The 27999-nt window shown below is 43.4% G+C and overlaps 1 protein-coding gene across 1 annotated transcript; it reads left to right on the forward strand.

Annotated features, from left to right (window-relative positions):
* The first annotated feature begins 5605 nt into the window (after nt 1–5605).
* LOC124012234 (collagen alpha-3(IX) chain-like) lies at nt 5606–27989 on the forward strand. Its single transcript, XM_046325710.1, has 37 exons — nt 5606–5669; nt 7822–7896; nt 8973–9102; nt 11373–11619; nt 11936–12085; nt 12637–12717; nt 13416–13433; nt 13641–13739; nt 13919–13954; nt 14868–14939; nt 16403–16447; nt 16555–16590; nt 16740–16763; nt 16908–16961; nt 17182–17253; nt 17649–17690; nt 17975–18031; nt 18291–18344; nt 18494–18547; nt 18925–18978; nt 19077–19130; nt 19286–19339; nt 19464–19517; nt 19736–19789; nt 21552–21605; nt 22344–22388; nt 22470–22523; nt 22644–22697; nt 22914–23039; nt 23140–23175; nt 23281–23325; nt 23429–23461; nt 23603–23749; nt 24118–24172; nt 24277–24480; nt 27487–27573; nt 27781–27989. Exons 1-37 carry the CDS (start codon nt 5606–5608, stop codon nt 27987–27989), a joined length of 2829 nt encoding a protein of 942 aa, XP_046181666.1.
* The last annotated feature ends 10 nt before the right edge of the window (nt 27990–27999 follow it).

Below are 27999 nucleotides of genomic sequence, written 5' to 3' on the forward strand. Positions count from 1 at the left end.
AAAGATATTTTCTGTAGCTCAAGAGCTGATGTTAAGACTACAGTCAAGCTTTCCCAGACCACCATTGTCAAAACTATTGTTTGCTGTGACAGGTCATCCCCAGGGCTTGGGAGTCTATGGTGCACTAGGCATCAAGGAACACTAAGCTTCCCTTCCTGTATGTCACAGCACAGAAGGAATGTACATCTCTGTTGTGAATTAACCCCAGTTAGTGCTACATTGCATTCTCTCTCTCTATGTTGCATTCTCTCTCTCTCTCTCTCTCTCTCTCTCTCTCTCTCTCTCTCTCTCTCTCTCTCTCTCTCTCTCTCTCTCTCTCTCTCTCTCTCTCTCTCTCTCTCTCTCTCTCTCTCTCTCTCTCTCTCTCTCTCTCTCTCTCTCTCTCTCTCTCTCTCTCTCTCTCTCTCTCTCTCACTCTCATGTCTCACACTAAAACTGCTCTGCACAACTAGTGGCCACATATGGAGATGCAGGGCAAGTCCGTTTTACAACAACAAAGCTGTTACTTCAAACGTCATTGAGCCCACGGTAGAATAGCAGAGTATTTGACCGTGATTGTTTTCTTCTTAATGCTGGAGCTCCCAGCTACCGTTTAATATACAAAACCAAAACAATAACAAATGCGCCTGGGTGCAGCCAGTGGCGCTGTTTGCCCAAATGCAGATCTCAGCTTTTACACAGCACCAACCCTCTCTCTTTGTAAAAAAGACCTCTGTGCATACGGTCTCTGCCGTCACTCCATATCACCCTGCCTGTCAGCCTTCTGATAGAAGAAAAGGCTGTGGAGGGTTGAGGAAAACAAGGCCAGGGGAGGGAGAAAGAGAGAATTGCCTGTGGATCGGTCTGAGGACACACAGCACAATGTTGTTGCTTTATGTAGTACATTCATATGTAAGCCACAGGAGGTTGGTGGCACCTTAATTGCGGAGGACAGGGTCGTGGTAATGGCTGGAATGGCTATAAAACACACAAAACACATGTTTCCATGTATTTAGATTGCCATTACATTCGCTCTGTTCCGGCCATTATTATGAGCCGTCCTCGCTTTATCAGCCTGACGTAGATCTACACTTATGTCTGACATAGATGTACACTTGTGTCTGGAATAGATGTACATTCGTGTCTGACATAGATGTACTCTTTTGTCTGACGTAGATCTACATTCATGTCTGACATAGATGTACTCTTTTGTCTGACGTAGATCTACACTCATGTCTGACATAGATGTACTCTCGTGTCTCACATTGATGTACATTCGTGTCTGACGTAGATCTACACCCGTGTCTGACATAGATGTACACTCTTATCTGGCGTAGATCTACACTCATGTCTGACATAGAACTCCACTCGTGTCTGACATATATGTACACTCGTGTCTGACGTATATGTACACTCGTGTCTGACATATATGTACACTCGTGTCTGGAATAGATGTACTCTCGTGTCTGACATCGATGTACATTCGTGTCTGACGTGCGTCGAAGATGTCGTTCCCATAGCAACGATAAAAACATTCCCTAACCAGAAACCGTGGATTGATGGCAGCATTCGCGTGAAACTGAAAGCGCGAACCACTGCTTTTAATCAGGGCAAGGTGTCTGGCAACATGACTGAATACAAACAGTGCAGCTATTCCCTCCGTAAGGCTATTAAACAAGCTAAGCGTCAGTACAGAGACAAAGTGGAATCTCAATTCAATGGCTCAGACACAAGAGGCATGTGGCAGGGTCTACAGTCAATCACGGACTACAAGATGAAATCCAGCCCAGTCACGGACCAGGATGTCTTGCTCCCAGGCAGACTAAATAACTTTTTTGCCCGCTTTGAGGACAATACAGTGCCACTGACACGGCCTGCAACGGAAACATGCGGTCTCTCCTTCACTGCAGCCGAGGTGAGTAAGACATTTAAACGTGTTAACCCTCGCAAGGCTGCAGGCCCAGACGGCATCCCCAGCCGCGCCCTCCGAGCATGCGCAGACCAGCTGGCCGGTGTGTTTACGGACATATTCAATCAATCCCTATACCAGTCTGCTGTTCCCACATGCTTCAAGAGGGCCACCATTGTTCCTGTTCCCAAGAAAGCTAAGGTAACTGAGCTAAACGACTACCGCCCGTAGCACTCACTTCCGTCATCATGAAGTGCTTTGAGAGACTAGTCAAGGACCATATCACCTCCACCCTACCTGACACCCTAGACCCACTCCAATTTGCTTACCGCCCAAATAGGTCCACAGACGATGCAATCTCAACCACACTGCACACTGCCCTAACCCACCTGGACAAGAGGAATACCTATGTGAGAATGCTGTTCATCGACTACAGCTCGGCATTCAACACCATAGTACCCTCCAAGCTGTCATCAAGCTCGAGACCCTGGGTCTCGACCCCGCCCTGTGCAACTGGGTACTGGACTTCCTGACGGGCCGCCCCAGGTGGTGAGGGTAGGCACAACATCTCCTCCCCGCTGATCCTCAACACGGGGGCCCCACAAGGGTGCGTTCTGAGCCCTCTCCTGTACTCCCTGTTCACCCACGACTGCGTGGCCACGCACGCCTCCAACTCAATCATCAAGTTTGCGGACGACACAACAGTGGTAGGCTTGATTACCAACAACGACGAGACGGCCTACAGGGAGGAGGTGAGGGCCCTTGGAGTGTGGTGTCAGGAAAATAACCTCACACTCAACGTCAACAAAACTAAGGAGATGATTGTGGACTTCAGGAAACAGCAGAGGGAACACCCCCTATCCACATCGATGGAACAGTAGTGGAGAGGGTAGCAGTTTTAAGTTCCTCGGCATACACATCACAGACAATCTGAATTGGTCCACTCACACTGACAGCGACGTGAAGAAGGCGCAGCAGCGCCTATTCAACCTCAGGAGGCTGAAAAAATTCGGCTTGTCACCAAAAGCACTCACAAACTTCTACAGATGCACAATCGAGAGCATCCTGGCGGGCTGTATCACCGCCTGGTACGGCAACTGCTCCGCCCTCAACCGTAAGGCTCTCCAGAGGGTAGTGAGGACTGCACAACGCATCACCGGGGCAAACTACCTGCCCTCCAGGACACCTACACCACCCGTTGTTACAGAAAGGCCATAAAGATCAAGGACATCAACCACCCGAACCACTGCCTGTTCACCCCGCTATCATCCAGAAGGCGAGGTCAGTACAGGTGCATCAAAGCTGGGACCGAGAGACTGAAAAACAGCTTCTATCTCAAGGCCATCAGACTGTTAAATAGCCACCACTAACATTGAGTGGCTGCTGCCAACACACTGTCATTGACACTGACCCAACTCCAGCCATTTTAATAATGGGAATTGATGGAAATGATGTAAATATATATATATATATATATATATATATATATATATATATATATATATATATATCATATTGATATATATATATATATATATATATATATATATCTATATATCACTAGCCACTTTAAACAATGCTACCTTATATAATGTTACTTACCCTACATTATTCATCTCATATGCATATGTATATACTGTACTCTACAACATCGACTGCATCCTTATGTAACACATGTATCACTAGCCACTTTAACTATGCCACTTTGTTTACTTTGTCTACACACTCATCTCATATGTATATACTGTACTCGATACCATCTACTGTATGCTGCTCTGTACCATCACTCATTCATATATCCTTATGTACATGTTCCTTATCCCCTTACACTGTGTATAAGACAGTAGTTTTTTTTTGGAATTGTTAGTTAGATTACTTGTTGGTTATCACTGCATTGTCGGAACTAGAAGCACAAGCATTTCGCTACACTCGCATTAACATCTGCTAACCATGTGTATGTGACAAATAAAATTTGATTTGATTTGATTTGATTTGATGTCTGACCTAAAACTCCACTCGTGTCTGACATATATGTACACTCGTGTCTAACGTACATGTACACTCGTGTCTGACATATATGTACACTCGTGTCTGGAATAGATGTACTCTCGTGTCTGACATCGATGTACATTCGTGTCTGACGTAGATCTACACTCATGTCTGACCTAAAACTCCACTCGTGTCTGACATATATGTACACTCATGTCTGACGTAGATCTACACTCGTGTCTGACATAGATGTACACTCATGTCTGACGTAGATCTACACTCGTGTCTGACATATATGTACACTCGTGTCTGACGTAGATGTACACTCGTGTCTGACATAGATGTACACTCATGTCTGACGTAGATCTACACTCGTGTCTGACATATATGTACACTCGTGTCTGACGTAGATGTACACTCGTGTCTGACATAGATGTACACTCATGTCTGACGTAGATCTACACTCGTGTCTGACATAGATGTACACTCATGTCTGACGTAGATCTACACTCGTGTCTGACATATATGTACACTCGTGTCTGACGTAGATGTACACTCGTGTCTGACATAGATGTACACTCATGTCTGACGTAGATGTACACTCGTGTCTGACATATATGTACACTCGTGTCTGATGTAGATGTACACTCGTGTCTGACATAGATGTACACTCATGTCTGACGTAGATGTACACTCGTGTCTGACATAGATGTACACTCATGTCTGACGTAGATGTACACTCGTGTCTGACGTAGATGTACACTCGTGTCTGACGTAGATCTACACTCGTGTCTGACATATATGTACACTCGTGTCTGACGTAGATGTACACTCGTGTCTGACATAGATGTACACTCATGTCTGACGTAGATGTACACTCGTGTCTGACATATATGTACACTCGTGTCTGACGTAGATGTACACTCGTGTCTGACATAGATGTACACTCATGTCTGACGTAGATGTACACTCGTGTCTGACATAGATGTACACTCATGTCTGACGTAGATGTACACTCGTGTCTGACGTAGATGTACACTCGTGTCTGACGTAGATGTACACTCGTGTCTGACGTAGATGTACACTCGTGTCTGACGTAGATGTACACTCGTGTCTGACGTAGATGTACACTCATGTCTGACGTAGATGTACACTCATGTCTGACATAGATGTACACTCATGTCTGACGTAGATGTACACTCGTGTCTGACATAGATGTACACTCGCGTATGACTTTGCTTATGAATATCCTCATGACACAGTTTCCCCCATTACCTATCAAAGGAGAAATGTGTGTGTTCCTGTGTTTGTGTTATCATAAGATCTTCATCTATCAAATCTTCATCTATCTATCTTCATCTATAGTCATTGATATCCAGTAATGATCAGTACGTCACATACTGTATGTTACTTCTGTCAGATAATATTGATGTGTCTACGTGAGTTTTAACCTCTTTAAATGTGTCGGTACTCTAAAGCTTTATCAATTTACGCCAAAGACATGTCTGAAGACATCAGATCACTGACCCAGCTGTCCTCTTTCTCTCTCTCTCTCTCTCTCTCTCTCTCTCTCTCTCTCTCTCTCTCTCTCTCTCTCTCTCTCTCTCTCTCTCTCTCTCTCTCTCTCTCTCTCTCTCTCTCTCTCTCTCTCTCTTTCACCATCTCTCTCTCTCCCTTTCTCTTTGTCTCTTTCTCTCTTCCCTCAGGAAGCGACCACAGCACCCAGTAATGTTGCTGTACTCCTCTACCTGCATGGCCCTCTTCTCTCTGCTACTCTCTCCTGCCCTCAGCCGTAAGTTACTCAGAAGCCTTCAGGGTCATGATGGGAACATCACTTCCTCATAACGGTGTACTACTGGGATGTGGTGTTTGCTTGCACAGCTACTTCTGATATGGATAATTCACTTTCTTTTTGGTATCAAAACACACAAATTGTTTCAGAATACTATCACAGGTCATTCCATTTATTACAATTGCAAATATATTATTAAGACAGAAATAGCAGACATAGTGTAGCCTACTGTACTAGTCTGTAGATTAATTCAGATAATCTCTTGTTTCTTAATTGTTACAGATGCCGTATCTTAATTTGATCATGCTGTTGTTGCATTCATTTTTTGCAAAGGCTTCTAAAGTTTGTAGTTTCCATTTAAAAATGTCAGACAAGGTTAGCCCTAGTGAAAAATGTCTCAAGCCCCACAAAAAGAAATATATTAATTATAATCCACATAACAATTCACATGATTTACCTTCTGTAGCAAACTGGCTCAAATTAAGATTCTACATCTGTATAAGCCTCTCTTCCAAGCTGTCAGAGAGATATAATAGCACACATTATGGGTGTTTTTCAACATCAAAACAAATACATTACAGACTTGGGGGAATATCTAATGCAGAAAACAAACCTAATGGTTATTCTTATTACGTATAAAGTGAATGCCATCTTGTAGCACGGTTTGCTTTCGCAGTACAAGCACATTAGATGCGGTCTAATAGGTAGCTAGATTACTTTCCTTTTGGAAATGGTCTGCTTCCATCCACTAGTCATCATCATAGCTCTCAGTCACACGTAACGGCGGTGTTGTACTGTAAGAGCTGAGCTCAAGTCCATCTCAATCTCCTGCTCATTTAGCGCAATGACTAGGCGACTAAAACACTTGGGCTGTATCCAAAATGACATCCTATGCCCATTATAGTGCACTACTTTTGACCAGAGCCTATAGAGATCTGGTCAAAAGTAGTGCACTATATATGGAATAGGGTGCCATTTGGGACACATTCCCTGGTGTTGGAGTGAGAGCTGTTAACTCCTTACAGCCCACACTGCACAGTGAGAGAAGTGTTTATGGCCACTAAACACACAGGATAAATACCATCTCCCCAAAGTATCCCCTCCACTCAGCAGTTACGGTGGAGTTGATAGGGGCTTCCAGATGTGTTGCCTGCACAGTCTGCACATTCAAATGCGCTGACTCAGGTTATTGACTGGGAGTAGAGGCTAGAGGTACTCCGGCACCCAGTGCTGTTTCATTACTTCCAGATCTTTGTATCCTAGTTTCCCCATGCAATGCATTTTCATCCGCATATCGAACACGAGGAGGAGGCTAGGAGATTTGTTTTCTGATTCTTGAGTTCTTTAGTAGCTTCACATTGAGATGTCACTGCTACAGTAGAGCAAGGCTCTTCAATGAAACATTACCAAATGTTTCCCGCTGTCGTTGTTTCAAGTTTCAAGGTTCACTTTTAAGGTTTTAGTTGAGAAGGAAATGTAAAGAATCACCTCAGGGTTCAGTTACATTACATCACCTCTTTTTTTCAATGAATCGCATCCAATGACAGTTAACAATTTAGAATCCCAGACAGATGCGAAGGCTATATTAAATTAACAAAGACTAAAGACACAAGACTAATATTATAGGTCACTCAATCACACAAGAAAAACACAATAGCACAATAGTGTGATTGATGACTCTTGGCTTCTTACATTAGCCCCCAGGGGGACATGCATCTCAATAACTGACAGGAAGATGAATAAATGAACAAAGAAGAGCCATCACCTGTCGGTCTGACCTTCTTTGGTCACTTTACAGACTTTGCAGTGTATGTAAGGCAATATGGCACGACAACATTCATCAACATTACCTCTGTCATCTCATACTGACATATTTAAAGCACATCGAAGTATGCGTCCATTGTTTCCAGTACAACACACACGCTGTTGAGTTTGTGCTTGTGTAATTAACCTGAGAAATACAGACGCTGCAGCTTTAAGAATAACCAACATTAAAAATGCATCCAGTGTGGATCATGAGCATAATGTGAATTGGCATTCTTACCTTGTTTTATCACCTGTGAACGGTCTCCTGGTGCTCTCCCCTTGAAGGTGGCACTGTGAACAGAAACATCATAACACCAAGCTGCTTCCCCTGTGTGCTTTCCCTCAGAGTTAGATCTCAACAGGTTAGATGGGGACACAGCTGTCTGCCCTCCCATGAGAAATGGACAAGATGACCTTCCAGGTAAAGTATACGGTAGATACTAACCATCGTATGTTGTCTTTTAGAAATATTGACTATGTGAATATGTGTAGTAACTCAGGCGTCTTCATCCCTGGTTGGACGTAAGGCAGCAACTCTTTGCTTCCACCGCGGTCTGACTTTGGCCACAGCTTGCTTGACCTACACCATGAGATGTGGATATAGTTCATGATGTAATCAAAGGAGACCTGCATGGGACGACATATTACGTATCTCAACCTTGTATCAAACACTACAAGACATCTCAGGAGATCTGAGCCAGTAGCAATGAGATGTCTTTCTGTAGCCAAGTCTCACCTCCCTTCAAGACACCAGGTGAGAAGGGAGCAGTAGTTCAACACTATGGTCCCTGTGGTTTTTCTCATCGCCAGACAGCAAAGACTTACATTTCAAATGACCAGAAAACCACCAGCCTCGGTTTACAGAAATCCCTAAGGAAGCAAAATACAGAATGTCACAATTAAGTTAGCTGCGGTGATTGCTTAGTGAGCTGGGCTGGGCTGTCTAAATGGGTAATGGCTTGAGACACCTTTAGGTTTCAAATGAGCCACATCAAGTATTCCACTGGAGCCTGAAAGATTTTTAATAGGAACAATTCTAGCTCAGCAAGATGTTAATTGTGTACCAGCGCTCTGGTAGGAACAGATGTACTAGCTGCCTTCAAAGAACATGTTGTACTATGTGTTGCCAGCCCAGGCAAGGGAACAACTAATTATAATAATATGCTAGTTTTATCACTGCACCCAGTGTTTTATACAGAGTATGAAATAAGAATAAACAGTTGAACTTAGTAAAGTGCGACAACTCCGAAGTTCCAAAATGTCCACTTCACGTGACTTGTTGCGAACTAGAATGTGAACCAGAAATATACCATGTGTAGGATACAAAAGAGTCCACTACCTGTCAATCAGATGTGCATTGTTTCTTGTTCTACTCCTGGAACACAGTATATAATGTATACTTCACCAGAATGACTATATATGTACAGTAATGTAACACGTCCTTTATTCAGAACGATACAGGACATCGGTCTGAAAATCAGTTTACCTCTCTTTTAGGGTTTGATCTGATCACCCAGTTCCAGTTGGACGTTATTCCTCTGAAGGGGGTGAGGAAGGTGGAGGGCTCCACTCCTCTCCAGGTGGCGTACCGCCTCGATAAGGAGGCCAACTTCCAGATTCCTACCAGGTAAGGAAAAACAGGAAAACAAAATGCCGGAGCTTGTCGATGCAGGTGTTGTATGAGTATGGCTTGATAAGGGAGGCCAGCTTTCAATACCTATCAGGTAAAGAAAGAATGAAGAAACCAGAACAAGCAACAAACATATAATCGCTAAACACGCACGCACACATGCACACACACACAAATAAATGCTTTCCCCTGGGTCGATGCAGGTGTGGTATTATTATAGGTTCCTGACAGGTGTTATCACACTGGGAAACAGCTTGTAATTGGCTGAGAACAACATGTCTGAACCTATTTGGCATCTCTTGGCGACGAGGGGGGAACCCCCACCCCCAGACCCCACTGTAACCATGAAATATCTCCTCCCGGAAACACAGAGAGACATATTTCATTATGCTGCATTCTTAGTTGTAGTTTTATTCTCTTGTTCCTGTCTGTGCTCATAAAGGATTCTGGGAATCAAAAGAGACAGTTGGTGACAGCCTGAGCAGCTTCCTGTGTGAAGAGAGACTGTGTGTGTCTGTGTGTTTGTGTTTGGGTGTGTGTCTTGCCTAGATCAAGCAGTGAATGTGTGGGGATCCTCTAGCCTGGTACTGTACCCTGTCATTTGTTTGATCTAAAACCACTACACTATCTGCCGTTTTCAGCTTAGACCGTTTGCACATTGCTCAGTAGGCCAGAAGTTGTTGTCAGTTGGTAACCCTTTTTTACATAACTACAGCTGTCCTCCGGTGTTTCACTGGTGGTCTGGTCTGATCTAGTCTGGTCTGGCTAATGACCTGTTTACACATTCTGTTGTGTAACATACTGACACCTCCCAGTCTGCCTCATGCCACTCAGGACAACGTGACGCTAATCCCAAAAACATGTATCCCTCGGAGTCCAATGGCCAGTCTGTCTGGGTTTTGAAGTCTGTTGTCAGAGGGGTTCCTTTCTGATACTCGTTCCCTTACCACTGCAGGGGATAGAGGCCTACAACACAACACACTTCAAACTCTGGCCTAGGCTGTGAGAGACTTTCTCCCAAGGTGCACTTAACACACACACACACACACACACACACACACACACACACACACACACACACACACACACACACACACACACACACACACACACACACACACACACACACACACACACACACACACACACACACACACACACACACACACACACACACACACACACACACACACACACACACACACACAGCAGGAACGTTAGAGAGAGTGGTCTTCATTTGTTTTATTGGGTTACAGGAAACTCCTTCTTTATTGCCTTGTCTTGATCTATTTACAAGCCGACTGCAGCTCTGCAGCTACCGTCCATAAAGGCACCACCTATGGAGCCCTTGGCCTGGCTAGTTAAAACCCCAGTGCTCGTATTCCTAAATCTTTAAGTACGAGTTTTCCCTTTGAGGTATTAATGATTTGACCGGAGGGGCCCTGATCTGAGATCAGCATCTGAGACACTTAATGAATACCAGCCTAGAGGTTTCGGACTGGAGAGACTGGAGAGCAGTCTGCATGTTAGAAACTGAGACGGGTCGACTGATTGGTTGATCTGTTGATCAGAGCCACTGGGGCTCTGCTTCTGTTTAAAACAGAAGGGTTTGATTTGGAAAACGAAGGGCCTAATGTTTCCTTTGGAGTAATTGGAACTGTTGCGTTATGAATGCATCATGCATTAGAGACAGGGAGAGATGGAGGATAGAGAGAGAGAAAGAGTGAGGGATGGAGAGCTTTAACATAAAAGTGTTAGGGTTTCATTTATGTCTCCATTCATAATGTTATGGTGGGCGTGAGGAGCTGGGAGCCAACTGAAGCGCTGTGTGTGATGCTTTGTGATCGTGGCCTGCAGCAGTTTTACCTCTGCTTTGTGATGATGAGTGTCTTTGACAACAGCCAACGTCAGAGATCTGAAATCATAGAACCAAACTGTGTGTGATGGAAAGCTGCTTTTCTTTAACTCACTTTAAAGATGCGTGTCGCTTGAGAGAAGGAAACTCCTCAGTCAGTGTGACCTCTTCAGTCTGTCAGTCTGTTGCAGAGCAGACCAAGACTCTAACTAAAATGCATTCTTTATGAGAATGATTCAAATGACGATTTTGTAAAGATAAGTTTGAACCCTTTCCTCTGTCCATCTATCCTTCTCCCACTGAGGATGAACTTCCCTAGGGGCTTCCCTGTTGAGGTCTCCTTCATGTGTCAACCCTTTCCTCTCCTCCTCCCTCTCTCACCCATCTTCATCTTCTGTTCTTCTCCACCCAGGCTCAACTTCCCCCTGGGTTTCCCTGACGAGTACTCCGTCATGGTCACGTTCCGTATGATCAAGAACACGGTGAACAAGGTGTGGAACGTGTGGCAGGTAGTGGACGAGGACGGCCGGAAGCAGGCGGGGCTCAGGCTAAATGGAGACCAGCAAGCGCTGGAGTACTTCCTGATGGGCCAGGATGGCAACCTGCAGACCGTCACCTTCCCAGGGCTCTCTGTGTTGTTCAACACCAAGTGGCACAAGGTGATGGAATTACTGATGGTACTCCTGGTTCACATTACAAAATCTAGTAACTATCCCAAAATTCCCAGTTTTTCCAGAAATCCCGGATGGAAGATTTCCAGAATCAGGAATGAATTAGCAGGAAACCCTGGAAAGCCTGGGAATTTTGAGAACGTTACTGGAAATGTGCAACCCTACATCTGGTACAATGTATTAGTGACTGATTACCAAATTAGCATTTTCAAAAATTGTTTATTTAGCTATCAGTCTCCTAATGACATGAATTAGGGTGGCCCCTGAGGATCAACAACAGTAACCCTATAGCATATCCTTACAGATGATGATTGGAGTGGAGAGAGACCAGGTCACCCTGTATGTGGACTGTCAGCCCGTGGACAAGAAGCCTATCAAGGGCAAAGGCCCCGTCAACACCGAGGGAGATACACTTATTGGGAGGCTGGACGTTGATGCTGATGCTTCTGTTGTGGTGAGTGGGGCAGGGATAGCCTGGTCCCAGATTGGTTTGTGCTGTATTGCCAACTCTTGTGGTCATTGTTTGGGATGACAATAACCATATGAGTTGGCAAGACCGCACAAACAGATCTGCGACCAGGCTAAGGCTGAGAAGGTATTGGTTCCCCAGTGGTGCTATGTTATACAGTAAGCGTTATAATATGAGTCTGTGAAGCTCTTCTACAATACAGGATTATATGTGTGCTGAGCACGGCTGTAATTCTAAAGTGCTGCCACAATAGCAGAACTGCAGCTCAGTGGGGTGCCACTGCTGCAAAATCATGTTCCACTATTCAAAAATCTCCCTAGAGGAAATGCCAGCTCTAAACACATTCAGCTCGTAGAGAGAGCTATAGGAACTGTACCATAGACAAGCATAGGTATAGTTTCAGCGTCACATGATTCTATCCCAAAAATATTTGATTGAAGTTGAAAAATGTTAGGTCACGTCATGTTTAACCATGCCATGATATTCTATGCTATGCAATGTTAAATCATCCATATCAGGCCATTGTCTCGTTCTAGTTTGAACTCCAGTGGATGCTGATCCATTGCGACCCAAAGAGAGCCAATAGAGAGAACTGCCAGGAGCTGCCTGCCATAGAGGTAACAACAACAACCCAGGCTCCACCTGGGCTTTACTTGCTTTGGTTTTAGGTTCATATTGACCGGCAACATAACTTTCACTAACTAACTTCTGTGAATCTGCACCTGCAAAATGGTGAAGAGATAAGATGGCCTGATATACCGTTGTCAGAGTGCCATGATCACAATCAATAGGTCAAATAAGCACTTCTGTTCATGCAGAGGGAATACTGGCGGCTCTCACTCTCAATTTGGACTAGACACAGTTCCATTTTGGCAGCACATTCAAGTCTGACTCCTCGGGTCAGAACTGTAGATTAGAGTACATGCTGTTATGAGTGGGCAGAGTCCTATTGTCCCATAGACTGAAAAGCTACCGTCTGTCTTTATGATGCAAATGTGTCTATCAATTTGACAATGGCCTATTCCCTCTAGCTTTGAGGGTGTCTTTTCTGCGTACAGCAGTGTCTTTTCAGTACGCCAACACTAAAATGGTACAGGGTGGCTGTATACTACAGGGATTATAGGTTTCCTATGGGGTTATGGATGTCAACGACAGCATGAAATGCTCACAGCCAGAGCCATAGATAGGGCCTATATGATTCTGCTCACAGCTATTGTTTTTGGACAGGTGCTTTAGCTTCCCCCGACACTTTGGGTGAAGGTGGTGTGACTACTTCACTAACTCTACATGTTTCTCATTTCTCTTGCTTCTTCAGATGTATGCCAATGCTGAGGTATTTATCTTTTCTACTTTCTTTTTTCTTGGTGTTTTTGGGGCAAATAATCTACTTCAATGCTCTGTTGCCTGATTGCCTCAATGCTTTGTTACTTTAGTAGCACAATCAAACTCTGGCTGGAGTAAGACATTTCTTCACTCCCCTCAGAGTGGCCTTCAGTCCTTGTCATGTACTCATCGACTGTGTTGTCTCTTCTCCATCCAGCCTGACCCCAAGCCTGTCCCTGTCCCTGGCCCTCCCGGTTCCACTGGCCCCGAGGGGCCCCGGGGGCCACACGGAGAGGACGGCAGAGACGGGAGAGATGTAAGTCTATCCACCCCAACTAATCTACATATAGAATGAAAAATGAACCATCGCATTATGTCATTTACCATTCTGGATGTTGCCTCAAACTGCATATTCGACAGACAGTAAACACTTTTCTTGATTCTCTATTCTCAATGACTAGTATGGATAACCAATGTCTTTCTTTTTACTTGTAGGGCCTTCCAGGTTCACCTGGCAGTGCTGGCACTACTGTAAGTAGGAGATGTCATATTATTAAATGTGTTTCATTATCTTAGTATTTATTAGGTCTTTGTTTCCATCCTGCAGTTTAACCTATGTCATTACTTACAATCAATTTATCTGCAAAAAATAGATCAGTGTTCTCTCCTCCACCCTGCCTTCCCCTTATGTTTCTCTGTCTGTCCTGATGAAAATTTCACATCTTTCATTGATTAAGTTAAACGCTGACCGGCACTGCCAAGGTGTATCTTAGCAACGGTGACGAGCAATGCAGATGGATGATAAATCTGTTTGTCAGATTTCTCTGTGTACAGAGCAATACTTAGCTTTTGTTGTGTCTGCTACGTGTGGCTTTAGTTGTGTCTGTAACTCAGCCGTCTGTTGTGTCTGTAACTCAGCCGTCTGTTGTGTCCGTAACTCAGCCGTCTGTTGTGTCTGTAACTCAGCCATCTGTTGTGTCTTTAACACAGCCATCTGTTGTGTCTTTAACACAGCCATCTGTTGTGTCTTTAACACAGCCATCTGTTGTGTCTTTAACACAGCCGTCTGTTGTGTCTGTAACACAGCCATCTGTTGTGTCTGTTGTGTCTTTAACTCAGCCATCTGTTGTGTCTCAGCCGTCTGTTGTGTCTTTAACACAGCCATCTGTTGTGTCCGTAACTCAGCCATCTGTTGTGTCTTTAACTCAGCCGTCTGTTGTGTCTGTAACTCAGCCGTCTGTTGTGTCTTTAACACAGCCATCTGTTGTGTCCGTAACTCAGCCATCTGTTGTGTCTTTAACACAGCCATCTGTTGTGTCCGTAACTCAGCCATCTGTTGTGTCTTTCAGCCGTCTGTTGTGTCTGTAACTCAGCCGTCTGTTGTGTCTTTAACTCAGCCGTCTGTTGTGTCGTAACTCAGCCGTCTGTTGTGTCTGTAACTTAGGGGGCCAAAGGTGAGCAGGGGGAGATCGGTTTGCCTGGACAGAGAGGCCTGCCTGGCTTACCAGGAGCTTCTGTAAGTATCTCTACTTCCTACTGTACCAAACACAACACACACTACCTGTCACACACTCAACCTGTACCAAACACTACCTGTCACACACTCAACCTGTACCACACACACTACCTGTCACATACTCAACCTGTACCAAACACTACCTGTCACACACTCAACCTGTACCAAACACTACCTGTCACACACTCAACCTGTACCACACGCACTACCTTGCACATACTCAACCTGTACCACACACACTACCTGTCACACACTCAACCTGTACCACACGCACTACCTTGCACATACTCAACCTGTACCACACACACTACCTGTCACACACTCAACCTGTACCACACACATTACCTGTACCACACACACTACCTGTCACACACTCAACCTGTACCACACACACTACCTGTCACACACTCAACCTGTACCACACAAACACTACCTGTACCACACACACTACCTGTCACACACTCAACCTGTACCACACACACACTACCTGTCACACACTCAACCTGTACCACACACATTACCTGTACCACACACACTACCTGTCACACACTCAACCTGTACCACACACACTACCTGTCACACACTCAACCTGTACCACACAAACACTACCTGTACCACACACACTACCTGTCACACACTCAATCTGTACCACACACACACTACCTGTCACACACTCAACCTGTACCACACTCAACCTGTACCACACACACACTACCTGTCACACACTCGACTTGTACCACACACAACCTGTACCACACACACTACCTGTACCACACATACGACCTGTACCATACACGACCTGTACCACACACAATCTGTACCACACACTACCTGTCACACACTCAACTTGTACAACACACACTACCTGTCACACACTCAACCTGTACCACACACTCAATCTGTACCACACACATTACCTGTACCACACACAACCTGTACCACCCACACTACCTCTACCACACACAACCTGTACCACACACACTACCTGTACCACACACTGCCTGTACCACACACTACCTGTACCACACACTACCTGTACCACACACTCAACCTGTAGCACACACACACTACCTGTCACACACTCAACTTCTACCACACACACACTACCTGTCACACACTCAACCTGTACCACACACTCAACCTGTACCACCCACACTATCTGTACCACACTCAACCTGTACCACACACTCAACCTGTACCACACACTCATCCTGTACCACACACTACCTGTCACGCACTCAACTTGTCCCACACACTACATGTACTACATGTACCACACTCAAACCTCTATTTTGCCTTGTGGAGCAAGACAAGGTTGTTCACTATCACCTTATGTATTAGCTTTGGCCATTGAACCGTTTACAGCATCTTTCCACCCCTCAACTGATATTATTATAATTCAAACTAGTGGAGAGAGAATGTTTTAGTTTGTAGATCAATGATTTCTCATATTTTTAATGAAGGGAGTGCCTGGTTCAATGGGCCCAAGAGGACCTGTGGGTGAGAGAGTGAGTTACTTTTCTTCCCAGAACCTACTAAAGAAAATATGTTGCTAATAACTTTAACAGCAGGGACAGTGTTAACTAATATTGTACTGTTCTGTGTCTAATAACAGGGACTTCAAGGTTTTCCTGGACCAGCAGGCCCTCCCGTAAGTATTCACTATTTTTAGATCATTATATATTAATGGGAACATTTTGCTGATATTTATAGCCGTTAAGCCATGGAACATGTCAGATCGCTTCATTTCTATAGCTAAATAAGAGGATGTAGCTGATCGCTTTTTCTCTCATTTCCCAGGGCCCTGAGACAGCTGGACCTCCCGTATGTACTACAAACTCTTCAACATATTTACATCGTCTTCACCCCGTGTTCTAAACAGCATTAAGACAGCATACAGTATTTTAATCCAGCCCTACTAACGGGCTATAGAATAGTCACATAACTTGTGTATGTCGCTCCCTACAGGGCCCACCTGGGAAAGCAGGAACTCCAGGAGACGAGGGGAACATTGGGCCTGAGGTCAGTGTTCAAATAAGGATCCCATAGTAATGACTTTAGTAATGACTGAATCAATAGACGCTACGTGTCATAGCAGTCATAGTGCACTTTATCATTGCTCCTTTTGATAGTCTGTGGACGATTTTGTAACATACATTACTGATATGTCAGACTTTTTGTGTCTAGTAGGACATTCTCTGTGTGTTTCATGTATAACTGTAACAGTCCATATTGTTATCAGGGTCCCCCTGGGCCTAGAGGGGGTCTGGGTCTCCCTGGTCCCGCTGGTCTACCAGGACCACCTGGACCTGTGGTAAGTACTGATGCTAACCTCTGACCTCTGGATCTAACCTGAAATTGGTGAATTCAACATCTGTATCCTCTCTGTGTGAATTGACCTCTGTTTTTCCGACTTGGAGTCTTGACCGATATTCCTCTCTGTTATGGCTTTGTCTCTTTGGTCTTTCTCATGAATTAACCTAACTATTTATTTAATCAATATCGTCATAAGAGTCCTCTCCGACTTTTAGGGTGGCATCTAACCCTGACGCAGAGTGATAATCAGTATCACTTCTGCATTAATGGACATTGATTGCACAGCCTCAAACACGGGAGATCTTTGCTGTAGTGTTTGTGGACTTCTAAACTCTGCTTTAGATGTCACTCCACAGAGATATGTACTGTGTCACTCACTATGTTGTCTTCAAGGGACCACCTGGGGCTGGAAAAGCTGAGGGGAGTGGGGATGATGTGAGTCTCTTTTTATCACCTTTCTCAGGGTTAAACCAACTTTCACAGGGTCTGCTAGACGGTGGGACTGGGTGGTTCAGCCGAATGTTGTTGCAATAACTACACTTCAGCCTAATTCACACTTCCCTTAGACACTGTTGTTGCTGCTGCCCTTTAATTCTGACAAATGTGCTTGTGGAACATTGGTAGCTATAGTATTCTTCAGTCAGTGGCTATGGAGGAGGTGAGCCCCCTGCAGGTGTAGTGATAATGTTATATCTGTGTCTGTCTACGTTTGTCTGCAGTGCCCTGCTGCCTGTCCAGCTGGACCACAGGGAAACCCAGGGTTGTCAGGGATGAAGGTGAGGAATCTTAGTGACGGACACTGAATGAAATTCCATACCTGGCTTTGGGGAAAGATCCCTTATCATCACTCACAACATTGTGGCCACTGGTTGTCTCTGATACCAGTATCAGATAATTGAATGGAATGATGTACGGCTTATCCAGACGCTCAAAGCACTTTACATTGTAGGAGTAGAATGACTGCATGAACCAGCAATGTGAGCTTCTGATAGTTGATGATATGCAGTCTGAACTGCATTGTTATGGCATCTCCAGGGACACAAGGGATTACCAGGTGATAATGGAGCTGCAGGGGAAGCTGGACAAAAGGTATGACAAGCAATCAATTCTAATGTTTAGTGAAAAAAGTGTGATGTTTGACAATGTGCTTAAGTACATTGGGTGCTTAGGGTGATTATTCAAGCACACAAATCGCTAGATGTGAGTATTTGTGTTTTTCCTATGTTGCTAATCCACAGGGTGAGCCCGGACCATCTGGGGTGCAGGGCCTAACAGGCAAGATGGGAGATGATGTAAGAACCGTCCTTGCTCTGACAGATACCAACACATACAGGCTGATATTCTACTTCACTGTCTGGTATCGAAAATCCCAGTCACTTGTTTTGTATTTTCTATTTGTCTATTTTTTCCTGTTCTAAGCCGAACATAGGTAGTGAGAATGCCTATATTTCCGCCTCTAACGGAAATTGGTATTTGGAGCATACTATAATGTTACATAAGATTTCTGCCTAAAGCACAAAATGCACATTCAGAGATGATACACAAGATTTTCTGCTTCAAGTCAAATTGGTCATACAACCAGCCATTTATAACTGTTTACAGTTTTTGCTGTGCATCACTGTGAATCCTACTAAGTATAATACATTTTCACATCTGTAATGCATTCCAGGGACATAGAGGTACTATTGGTTTTCCTGGTAGTCCTGGAGATAAAGGAGACAGGGTAAGGGTTTAAAACAATATTTACTACAAGTCTTGTGAATGTTCTACTTTAGTGTTTAGGGTCTAAAACTCACCGTGCGTGTTCTCTCCTCCTCCCAGGGTCCCCCTGGTTTCAACGGCATCCCAGGACCCACCGGACCACCGGGTTCTCCTGTAAGCACTACTCATTTAATCAACTCCGTCAATTAGAACTGACATTTGCAATCAATGACTGGAGGACAGACTGTGGTTGACATTACCCAGGGCTGAACGGTGTTTTCCAAAATGTCTGCCATTATGTTCTGCAGTGACTCCTTGTTTTCTGTTAGGGTATGGAGGGCATTCGTGGACGTCAGGGTCTGGAGGGAGAAAAAGGCGATGATGTGAGTATCTCCTCTCTTCTACAGTATCTCTAGTGTTTTTACTGGACTTTCTGAATATGGTTTGGTTCCAAGCCTTTCTGTTCAACTAAATTGTTGCATGGTTCATTGCGTGGGCGTTTCTCAGGGAGCCATCGGTCCTCAGGGAGATCAGGGTCCTGTTGGTGCAAAGGGAGACACTGTGAGTAAACAAACAATACAACATAAATTGATCTTATTTCCTTAGTAATAAGTCATCAGATGGATGCAGGATCCCTTTGTAGTGTTAGTTGTATAGTTAGATTGACCTGAACAATTCATATTTTGTAACGTCGCCCGTATTTTTTATGAGTGTGATTATGATGCTGAGGTTTTGTTGCTGTTGTTGTTGTTGTGATCAATGATGAACTGTGATTACAGGGTACTCCTGGGGCAGATGGCATGGATGGACTCCCTGGAGTGGATGGAGCTAAGGTCAGTCTATGTTTTATGGCTACTGTACATGCAGTTGAAGTGGGAAGTTTACAAACACCTGAGCCAAATACGTTTAAACTCAGTTTTTCACAATTCCTGACATTTGATCCGAATAAAAATGCGCTGTTTTAGGTCAGTTTGATAACCACGTTATTTTAAGATTGTGAAATGTCAGAATAATAGGAGAGAGAATTATTTATTTCAGCTTTTGTCTCTTTCATCATATTCCCAGTGGGTCAGAAGTTTACATACTCACTTAGTATTTGGTAGAATTGCCTTTAAATTGTTTAACTTGTGTCTTATGTTTCGGGTAGTGTTCCACAACCTTCCCACAATAAGTTGGGTGAATTTTGGACTATTTCTCCTCACAGAGCTGGGGTAACTGAGTCAGGTTTGCAGGCCTCCTTGCTCACACATGCTTTTTCAGTTCTGCCAACACATTTTCTTTAGGATTGAGGTCAGGGCTTTGTGATGGCCACTCCAATACGTTGACTTTCTTGTCCTTAAGCCAATTTGCCACAACTTTGGAAGAATGCTTGGGGTCATTGTCCATTTGGAAGACTCATTTGCGACCAAGTTTTAACTTCCTGACTGATGTCTTGAGATGTTGCTTCAATATATCCACCTAATTTGCTTCCTCATGATGCCATCTATTTTGTAAAGTACACTAGTCCCTCCTGCAGCAAAGTACCCCCACAACATGATGCTGCCACCCTCGTGCTTCACGGTTGGGATGGTGTTCTTCGGCTTGCAAGCCTCCCCCTTTTTCCTCCAAACATAACGATGGTCATTATGGCCATTATGGTTCTATTTCTTTCATCAGACCAGAGGACAAAAAGTATGATCTTTGTTCCCATGTGCAGTTGTAAACCATAGTCTGGATTTTTTATGGCGGTTTTAGAGCAGTGGCCTCTTCCTTGCTGAGTGGCCTTTCAGTTTATATCGCTATAGGACTTGTTTTACTGTGGGTATAGATACTTTTGTACCTGTTTTCTCCAGCATCTTCACAAGGTCCTTTGCTGTTGTTCTGGGATTGATTTGCACTTTTCGCACCAAAGTACATTCATCTCTAGGAGACAGAACGTGTCTCCGTTCTGAGCAATATGACGGCAGCATGGTCCCATGGTGTTTATACTTGCATACTATTGTTTGTACAGATGAACGTGGTACCTTCAGGCATTTGGAAATTGCTTCCAAGGATGAACCAGACTTGTGGAGGTCTACAATTGTTTTCTGAGGTTTTGGCTGATTTCTTTTTGATTTTCCCATGATGTCAAGCAAAGAGGCACTGAGTTTGAAGGTAGACCTTGAAATACATCCACAGGTACACCTCCAATTGACATAAATTATGTCAATTAGCCTATCAGAAGCTTCTAAAGCCATCACATAATGTTCTGGAATTTTCCAAGCTGTTTAAAGGCACAGTCAACTTAGTGTATGTAAACTTCTGACCCACTGGAATTGGGATACAGTTCATTATAAGTGAAATAATCTGTCTGTAAACAATTTTTGGAAAAATGACTTGTGTCATGCACAAAGTAGATGTCCTAACCGATTAGCCACAACTATAGTTTGTTAACAAGAAACTTTTTGAGTGGTTGTAAAATTTGTTTTAATGACTCCAACCTAAGTGCATGTCAACTTCCAACTTCAACTGTATATATAGTTCAGTATAGTTTAAATAAAGAGACTATATCCAGTCTTACAAGATCTGTCAAGAAATCAATCTGTTATCCTGTGAACATACCTGTCTTTCCAACAGGGAGAAGCTGGCGTTCCTGGGACTGTAGGAATCAGGGGTGTCGTCGGAATTCCAGTGAGCCTAATATTAATCTTTGACGTTTGTATAAGATAAATATAATTGATCTAAGAATATAATTATAAATTAGATTACCTTTTGTTGGTATTAAAAGGAAAGCAAAAGCTAGGAAAATCGATAGATTGGTTGGTTGCCTTCCAGTCAAACCACACTGCAGACCAGATGAATGAAACCTGTAGGTTTATACAGGTCAGAGGTCATAGCAGGGGAAACAGAATCAACAGAAACATCACAACAAGGATGTAGTCCAACCCTTATGTTGTAATTCTCTCAGAAATAACAACATACTGTACGGTATTCTGAGGATATCCTGTGTGTTGTACTGCTCTCAGAAATAACAACATACTGTACGGTATTCTGAGGATATCCTGTGTGTTGTAATGCTCTCAGAAATAACAACATACTGTACGGTATTCTGAGGATATCCTGTGTGTTGTAATGCTCTCAGAAATAACAACATACTGTACGGTATTCTGAGGATATCCTGTGTGTTGTAATGCTCTCAGAAATAACAACATACTGTACGGTATTCTGAGGATATCCTGTGTGTTGTAATGCTCTCAGAAATAACAACATACTGTACGGTATTCTGAGGATATCCTGTGTGTTGTAATGCTCTCAGAAATAACAACATACTGTACGGTATTCTGAGGATATCCTGCTTGTTGTAATGCTCTCAGAAATAACAACATACTGTACGGTATTCTGAGGATATCCTGCGTGTTGTTTCTGCAGGGCTTCCCAGGAGAGCAGGGGCTGGTTGGAGCTGGAGGTGCCAAGGTAAAAATGTGTCCTTGTGTGTCTTGGATACAGTTTCATTCCCTGTGTTTGTCTATTGTAAACAGTATGCTTTTTTTGCAGGGTGACACAGGAGCTGACGGACCAGTAGGACCAATCGGAGTTCCTGGGAAAACAGTGAGTATCTAATTTCACACTTAAGTGTGTACTATCACTCAACACTGCTAGCCATGATTGTGGATCCATATTCTACTGAAGGTGCTGAATATGCTTAAATAGACTATATCGTTTGTTTAGGGGGCGACTGGAACAGCAGGAGAAGATGGGAAACCAGGAGACAAAGGAACTACTGTAAGTTGACAATTCTTTACATTTTATTCAATTTCAACAGTTATTAAATCTACATGACAGTAGTATTTTTTTATTCAACTATGATTGTCATGCATACTGCTCATCAATAACAATCCCTGTCTGGCGGTAACAATGACAGCTAAACTCCTTAAACCCACAATTATTAGAGTACCTTTAATGATAACCATGACCATGATCCTGCTTCACTCTCCCCAGGGCGAGACAGGAAAGCAGGGACCAGTGGGGGTCACAGGTGATACAGGCATGCAGGGTGACAAAGGGGACAAAGGTGACACTGGTGAAAAGGGACTGAAGGGTCACACTGGATACAAGGGAGACCAAGTGAGTCCTGATGTGTAGTAGTTTATTGTTTTAGTGATAGTTGTCAGTTTGTAGAGGAAAGGGTTTGAATGACTTCTAATTTCCTGTGTCTTGTTCCTAGGGCCCTATTGGTCCCAATGGCCCAAAGGGAAGTGAAGTAAGTCCATGGATTCACATCAATACCATATATCATGTGAACAATGAGACAGTATTATTTTGTAAGATACAGTATCTGTATTGACAATCTTACCTCTATCCTCAGGGTGATCCAGGTCTTACAGGCAATTCTGGAGTCAAGGGAGACCAGGTATATGTTCTACTGAGAGATACATTTGATCTAGATTTAGTATTCCCCTGTATTTGTAGTGACGACAATGGTCCTAATTCAGTCGATTATTGTTGTTTTATAGGGTCCTTCTGGTGTTCCTGGAATCAAAGGAGAGGTACAGAACAATGTCACAGTTTAATTGATTGGTTGATTGGTTGGTTAATCAATTGGTTGGTTGGTTGGTGGTGGAATAATTGAATGCTGTATGGTATACAGTTAACATTTAAGTTGTGTTGTGTTGTCCACTCACCTCTAGGTTGGAGAGAAGGGCATGAGGGGATATACCGGGGAAAATGGTAGACCAGGGCAGCCGGGTCATGAGGGTTTGACCGGTCCCCAGGGATCCAATGGACTGGAGGGAGAGAGAGGGTTACATGGATCACCTGGGCCTAGAGGCCTACCTGTAAGTACCTTTAACCTGGGCCTAGAGGCCTACGTGTAAGTACCTTTAACCTGGGCCTAGAGGCCTACCTGTAAGTACCTTTAACCTGGGCCTAGAGGCCTACGTGTAAGTACCTTTAACCTGGGCCTAGAGGCCTACGTGTAAGTACCTTTAACCTGGGCCTAGCGGCCTACCTGTAATTACTTTTAACCTGAGCCTAGAGGCCTACCTGTAATTACCTTTAACCTGGGCCTAGAGGCCTATCTGTAATTACCTTTAACCTGGGCCTAGAAGCCTACCTGTAATTACCTTCTTCCAAGCAAATGAAGGATGACTGTAAAACACACGGGTGTTAATTAATATACTTTTCACCCTTCCAAACCCAATAGGGTCCTAAAATGAATGATATCAAACTTCGCGAACTATGCTCAGCAATTGTTGAAGGTACGTGAATATTGTGTAGCCTACACACTGTAACAATCATTTAAGGCAGGCTGACATGTAGGGTGCTTTGTTCAACTGACATTTGAATAATTCTCTCCATCTAGAACACTTAGCAGAGTTTAAGAAAGAGGTCCTAAAGAATCCAGCAGCGATCGGGGCCCCTGGCATGGCAGGACTGCGGGGCCCCGCAGGTCCACCGGGCCCAGCAGGGACTGCAGGAGAGGCCGGTCCCAGAGGACCGATGGGAATGAAGGGACCACCTGGATACTTTGGGTTACCAGGCACACCTGGAAACAAGGTAGGACTAGGTGGATACCCAAAGATGATCAAAGGTAACGGGGGAATTATATATCAATAACTTGCTAGATAAAGGTGAAATGTATAAAGAACTGATCATTCCAATGGAATACTTCGGCCATCTTGGAAATGGCCATTTCATTGTGTACGGTAGAGAACATAGAAACTACAACCAGGAAAGTAGAGACACAGTACAAATAGTTAGGCCTTCTATTTGTCCATTATAGTGTATTTCTGTAGAGGGCCCACAGCCGTACTGACGGATGCAATCTATTTCAACCTATTTACATATTTTTGAGAAATACTGCATTGTCTGGCCTACAGGTTCGCCACAGTACAGCAGCTTAGTGCCAGCGTTGGGGAATAACAGATTACATGTTACGTTACCAGCTAAAATATTGTAATCATGTTAGTGATACTGTTAAAAACTAAATGATTCATTCGAGGATGATTTTTAAATTCAGAAAGGAGATTTGGACACTTCTCTGTTTTCTCAATGACATTCAAATCAGGATTGAAAAAAAGGCGCAAGTTTAAGTTTGTTCCACCTGAGCGAGTCTGACCAGAAGTTAGAGACCACTATGATGACACACCAAATGGGTTTGATGGATCGCAGGAAAGAGGCTTTTGTAGGCTACAGTCCAAGCTGTCTTCCGATGGTATGACTGCTGTCGGCATCCAAAGATTATCCAACTTGAATAAACGCTTGGAGGTAAGGATGACAGCAGTGGTTTAGTCGACGTTTCATTTAGCTATTTGCGCCTTATGGATTGTGGTTGTTGTGGATGGCTGTTCACTAATCTAAATGTGTATTTGAACCAAATAATGCTTGTATTTGAACCAAATAGTGGTTGAATTGGAAACCACTAATGGTTGAATTCAAGAAGTTTAAGCTGCCTATTAATCATTGTTTTTGAAACCAGTGGACAGCCAGTGTAAAATACTCTCTTGCAACAGCTGCACAGTGCGGATCCCAGCCTATGGAATAAAAGTAGGTCTTTCTAATTCATGCTGATAAAAATAATACATCCGTAGGCCTAATGGACACATGTTCAAACTCACACACTTTTGATAGACTTAAAGGGGCAATATATAGTTGCTACATACATTTTGGGATAATTACACACACACACACATATATATATATATATATATATATATATATATATATATATATATATATATATATATATATATATATATATATATATATATGACCGTTCAAAGGGTTGTGGTCACTTAGAAATGTCCTTGTTTTTGAAAGAAAAGCATTTTTTTTGTCCATTAAAATAACATCAAAATTATCAGAAATACAGTGTAGACATTGTTAATGTTGTAAATGACTATTGTAGCTGGAAACGGCAGATTTTTTATGGAATATCTACATAGGCGTACAGAAGCCCATTATCAGCAACCATCAATCTTGTGTTCCAATGGCACAGTGTGTTAGCTAATCAAATATATAATTTTAAAAGGCTAATTGATCATTAGAAAACCCTTTTGTAATTATGTTAGCACAGCTGAAAATTGTTGTCCTGATTAAAGAACCAATAAAACTGGCCTTCTTTAGACTAGTTGAGTATCTGGAGCATCAGCATATGTGGGTTGGATTACAGGCTCAAAATGGCCAGAAACAAAGAACTTTCTTCTGAAACTCGTCAGTCTATTCTTGTTCTGAGAAATTAAGGCTATTTCATGCGAGAAATTGCCAAGAAGCTTCATTAAATAGTACCCGCTAAAACACCAGTCTCAATGTCAACAGTGAAGAGGCGACTCCGAGTTCCTCTGTCCAGTTTCTGTGTTATTTTGCCCATCCTAATATTTTATGTTTATTAGCCAGTCTGAGATATGGCTTTTTCTTTGCAACTCTGACTAGAAGTCAGACACTAGACACTCTAATGTACTTGTCCTCTTGCTCAGTTGTGCACCGGGGCCTCCCACTCCTCTTTCTATTCTGGTTAGAGCCAGTTTGCGCTGTTCTGTGAAGTGAGTAGTAATTGTTTCATCTGTGGGTTTGCCCTTTAAACAATTGCATATTATCAAGATATCAAAGTGTCACCAACAAAAAGGTAAACAATAGGCCTATAGCAAATGCAGCATATGGCATTCATTTTTCACATGTAAATATAACTTTTCAGTAGTGCTCAAAGCATGCCATTCCATGAGCACAGCATTTATTTTTCAGCTTGAATCAATGTGCCCAATCCGTCCTCCATGACAACAAAATCATAAACAACAGAGTAGGGCTGGCTAATAAGTCCTTCATTTTGGGGTTATGCTCAGGTAAACAATTTGGATAATCTATACTTCCAGATATCCAAGTCCTATTCTTGAAGATCAAGGGGTATAACATTTATTAGAATGACTGGAATTCTGATAGACTTTGGTTTTTAATGTAAAGAAATTATTTAATCGTATTATTGTATGAGGTAGAAAGCGATGGGTTAGAAGAAGCCTACATATCCAACCCATAAAGTAATATGTAACATCCATATATGGCCAGCTATGTAAACTTTAACATTGATATTTATCTTGCAGTCGACGTGGTTCAATTTGTAACATACACTTTTGTCATCTTATAATGCCTCTTAAGGGGAAAGTAATCTAAAAGTAACTGAATGTAATCCGATTACGTTACTGAGTTTTCATAATACAAAAGTTACTGATTACAATTTTGGACAGGTAACTAGTAACTGTAACATATTACATTTAGAAAGTAACCTCCCCAACCCTGCTTAGTGCTCTGAAAGAGCTTGTCCAGTGTGTTTGTTCTTTGTAGATGGGTCATGCATTCACATCCAGGGCTAAATCAGACAAAACAGCAAAATCCCTCTCTGCTAAATCCTTTTAATTTCATCCATTTAGTTGACACACACCCACGCATGTACTCGCACAGGCACACACACACCTACACACAAACAAAAACACACAAACAAATACCTCCTGTGGCGATAATAGCCCATTTCAGACAGTCAATGTACAACATGTGAAAGGAAATGCCTTCCTCTTCTCTGTAGGTGACGCTGGTATAAAGGGAGATACAGGACATAAGGGAGAAAACGGAGTGGGAATCCCAGGAAGTCCAGGCGAGCCAGGCCCACAAGGTAACATCACCCCTCCCCCATTCTTATCCTGCCTAACACATGAATATTTTAGCTCCTCAACTGTATCCCAATGCTTTAGCTCAGCAGGCTCACACAGTCTGGTGTCACTCAAGAGACCTGGGTTTGAACCCAGTTGGTCACACATAGACATGACGAGGCGTTGTTCAGTACCTGTTGCCATCATCTCCCTCGTCCTTTGTCTCTCAGGTGTGGCTGGCGTCCCTGGCATCGGGAAGGACGGTAAAGATGGAGCTCCCGGTAAAGACGGTGTTAATGGTAGCCCAGGTGCCTCTGGTTCCAGGGGAGCTACAGGAGCCCCAGGCTATTGTGACCCCTCAAACTGTATAGGCAGGCCCCCACCTCTCTACATGATGAGTGGGGGGAAGAAATCCTTCAGCTACAGCAAGGGGCCGTGAGGAACACAAG

Source organism: Oncorhynchus gorbuscha, linkage group LG24, assembly GCF_021184085.1.
Source record: "Oncorhynchus gorbuscha isolate QuinsamMale2020 ecotype Even-year linkage group LG24, OgorEven_v1.0, whole genome shotgun sequence".
NCBI classification, from domain to species: domain Eukaryota; kingdom Metazoa; phylum Chordata; class Actinopteri; order Salmoniformes; family Salmonidae; genus Oncorhynchus; species Oncorhynchus gorbuscha.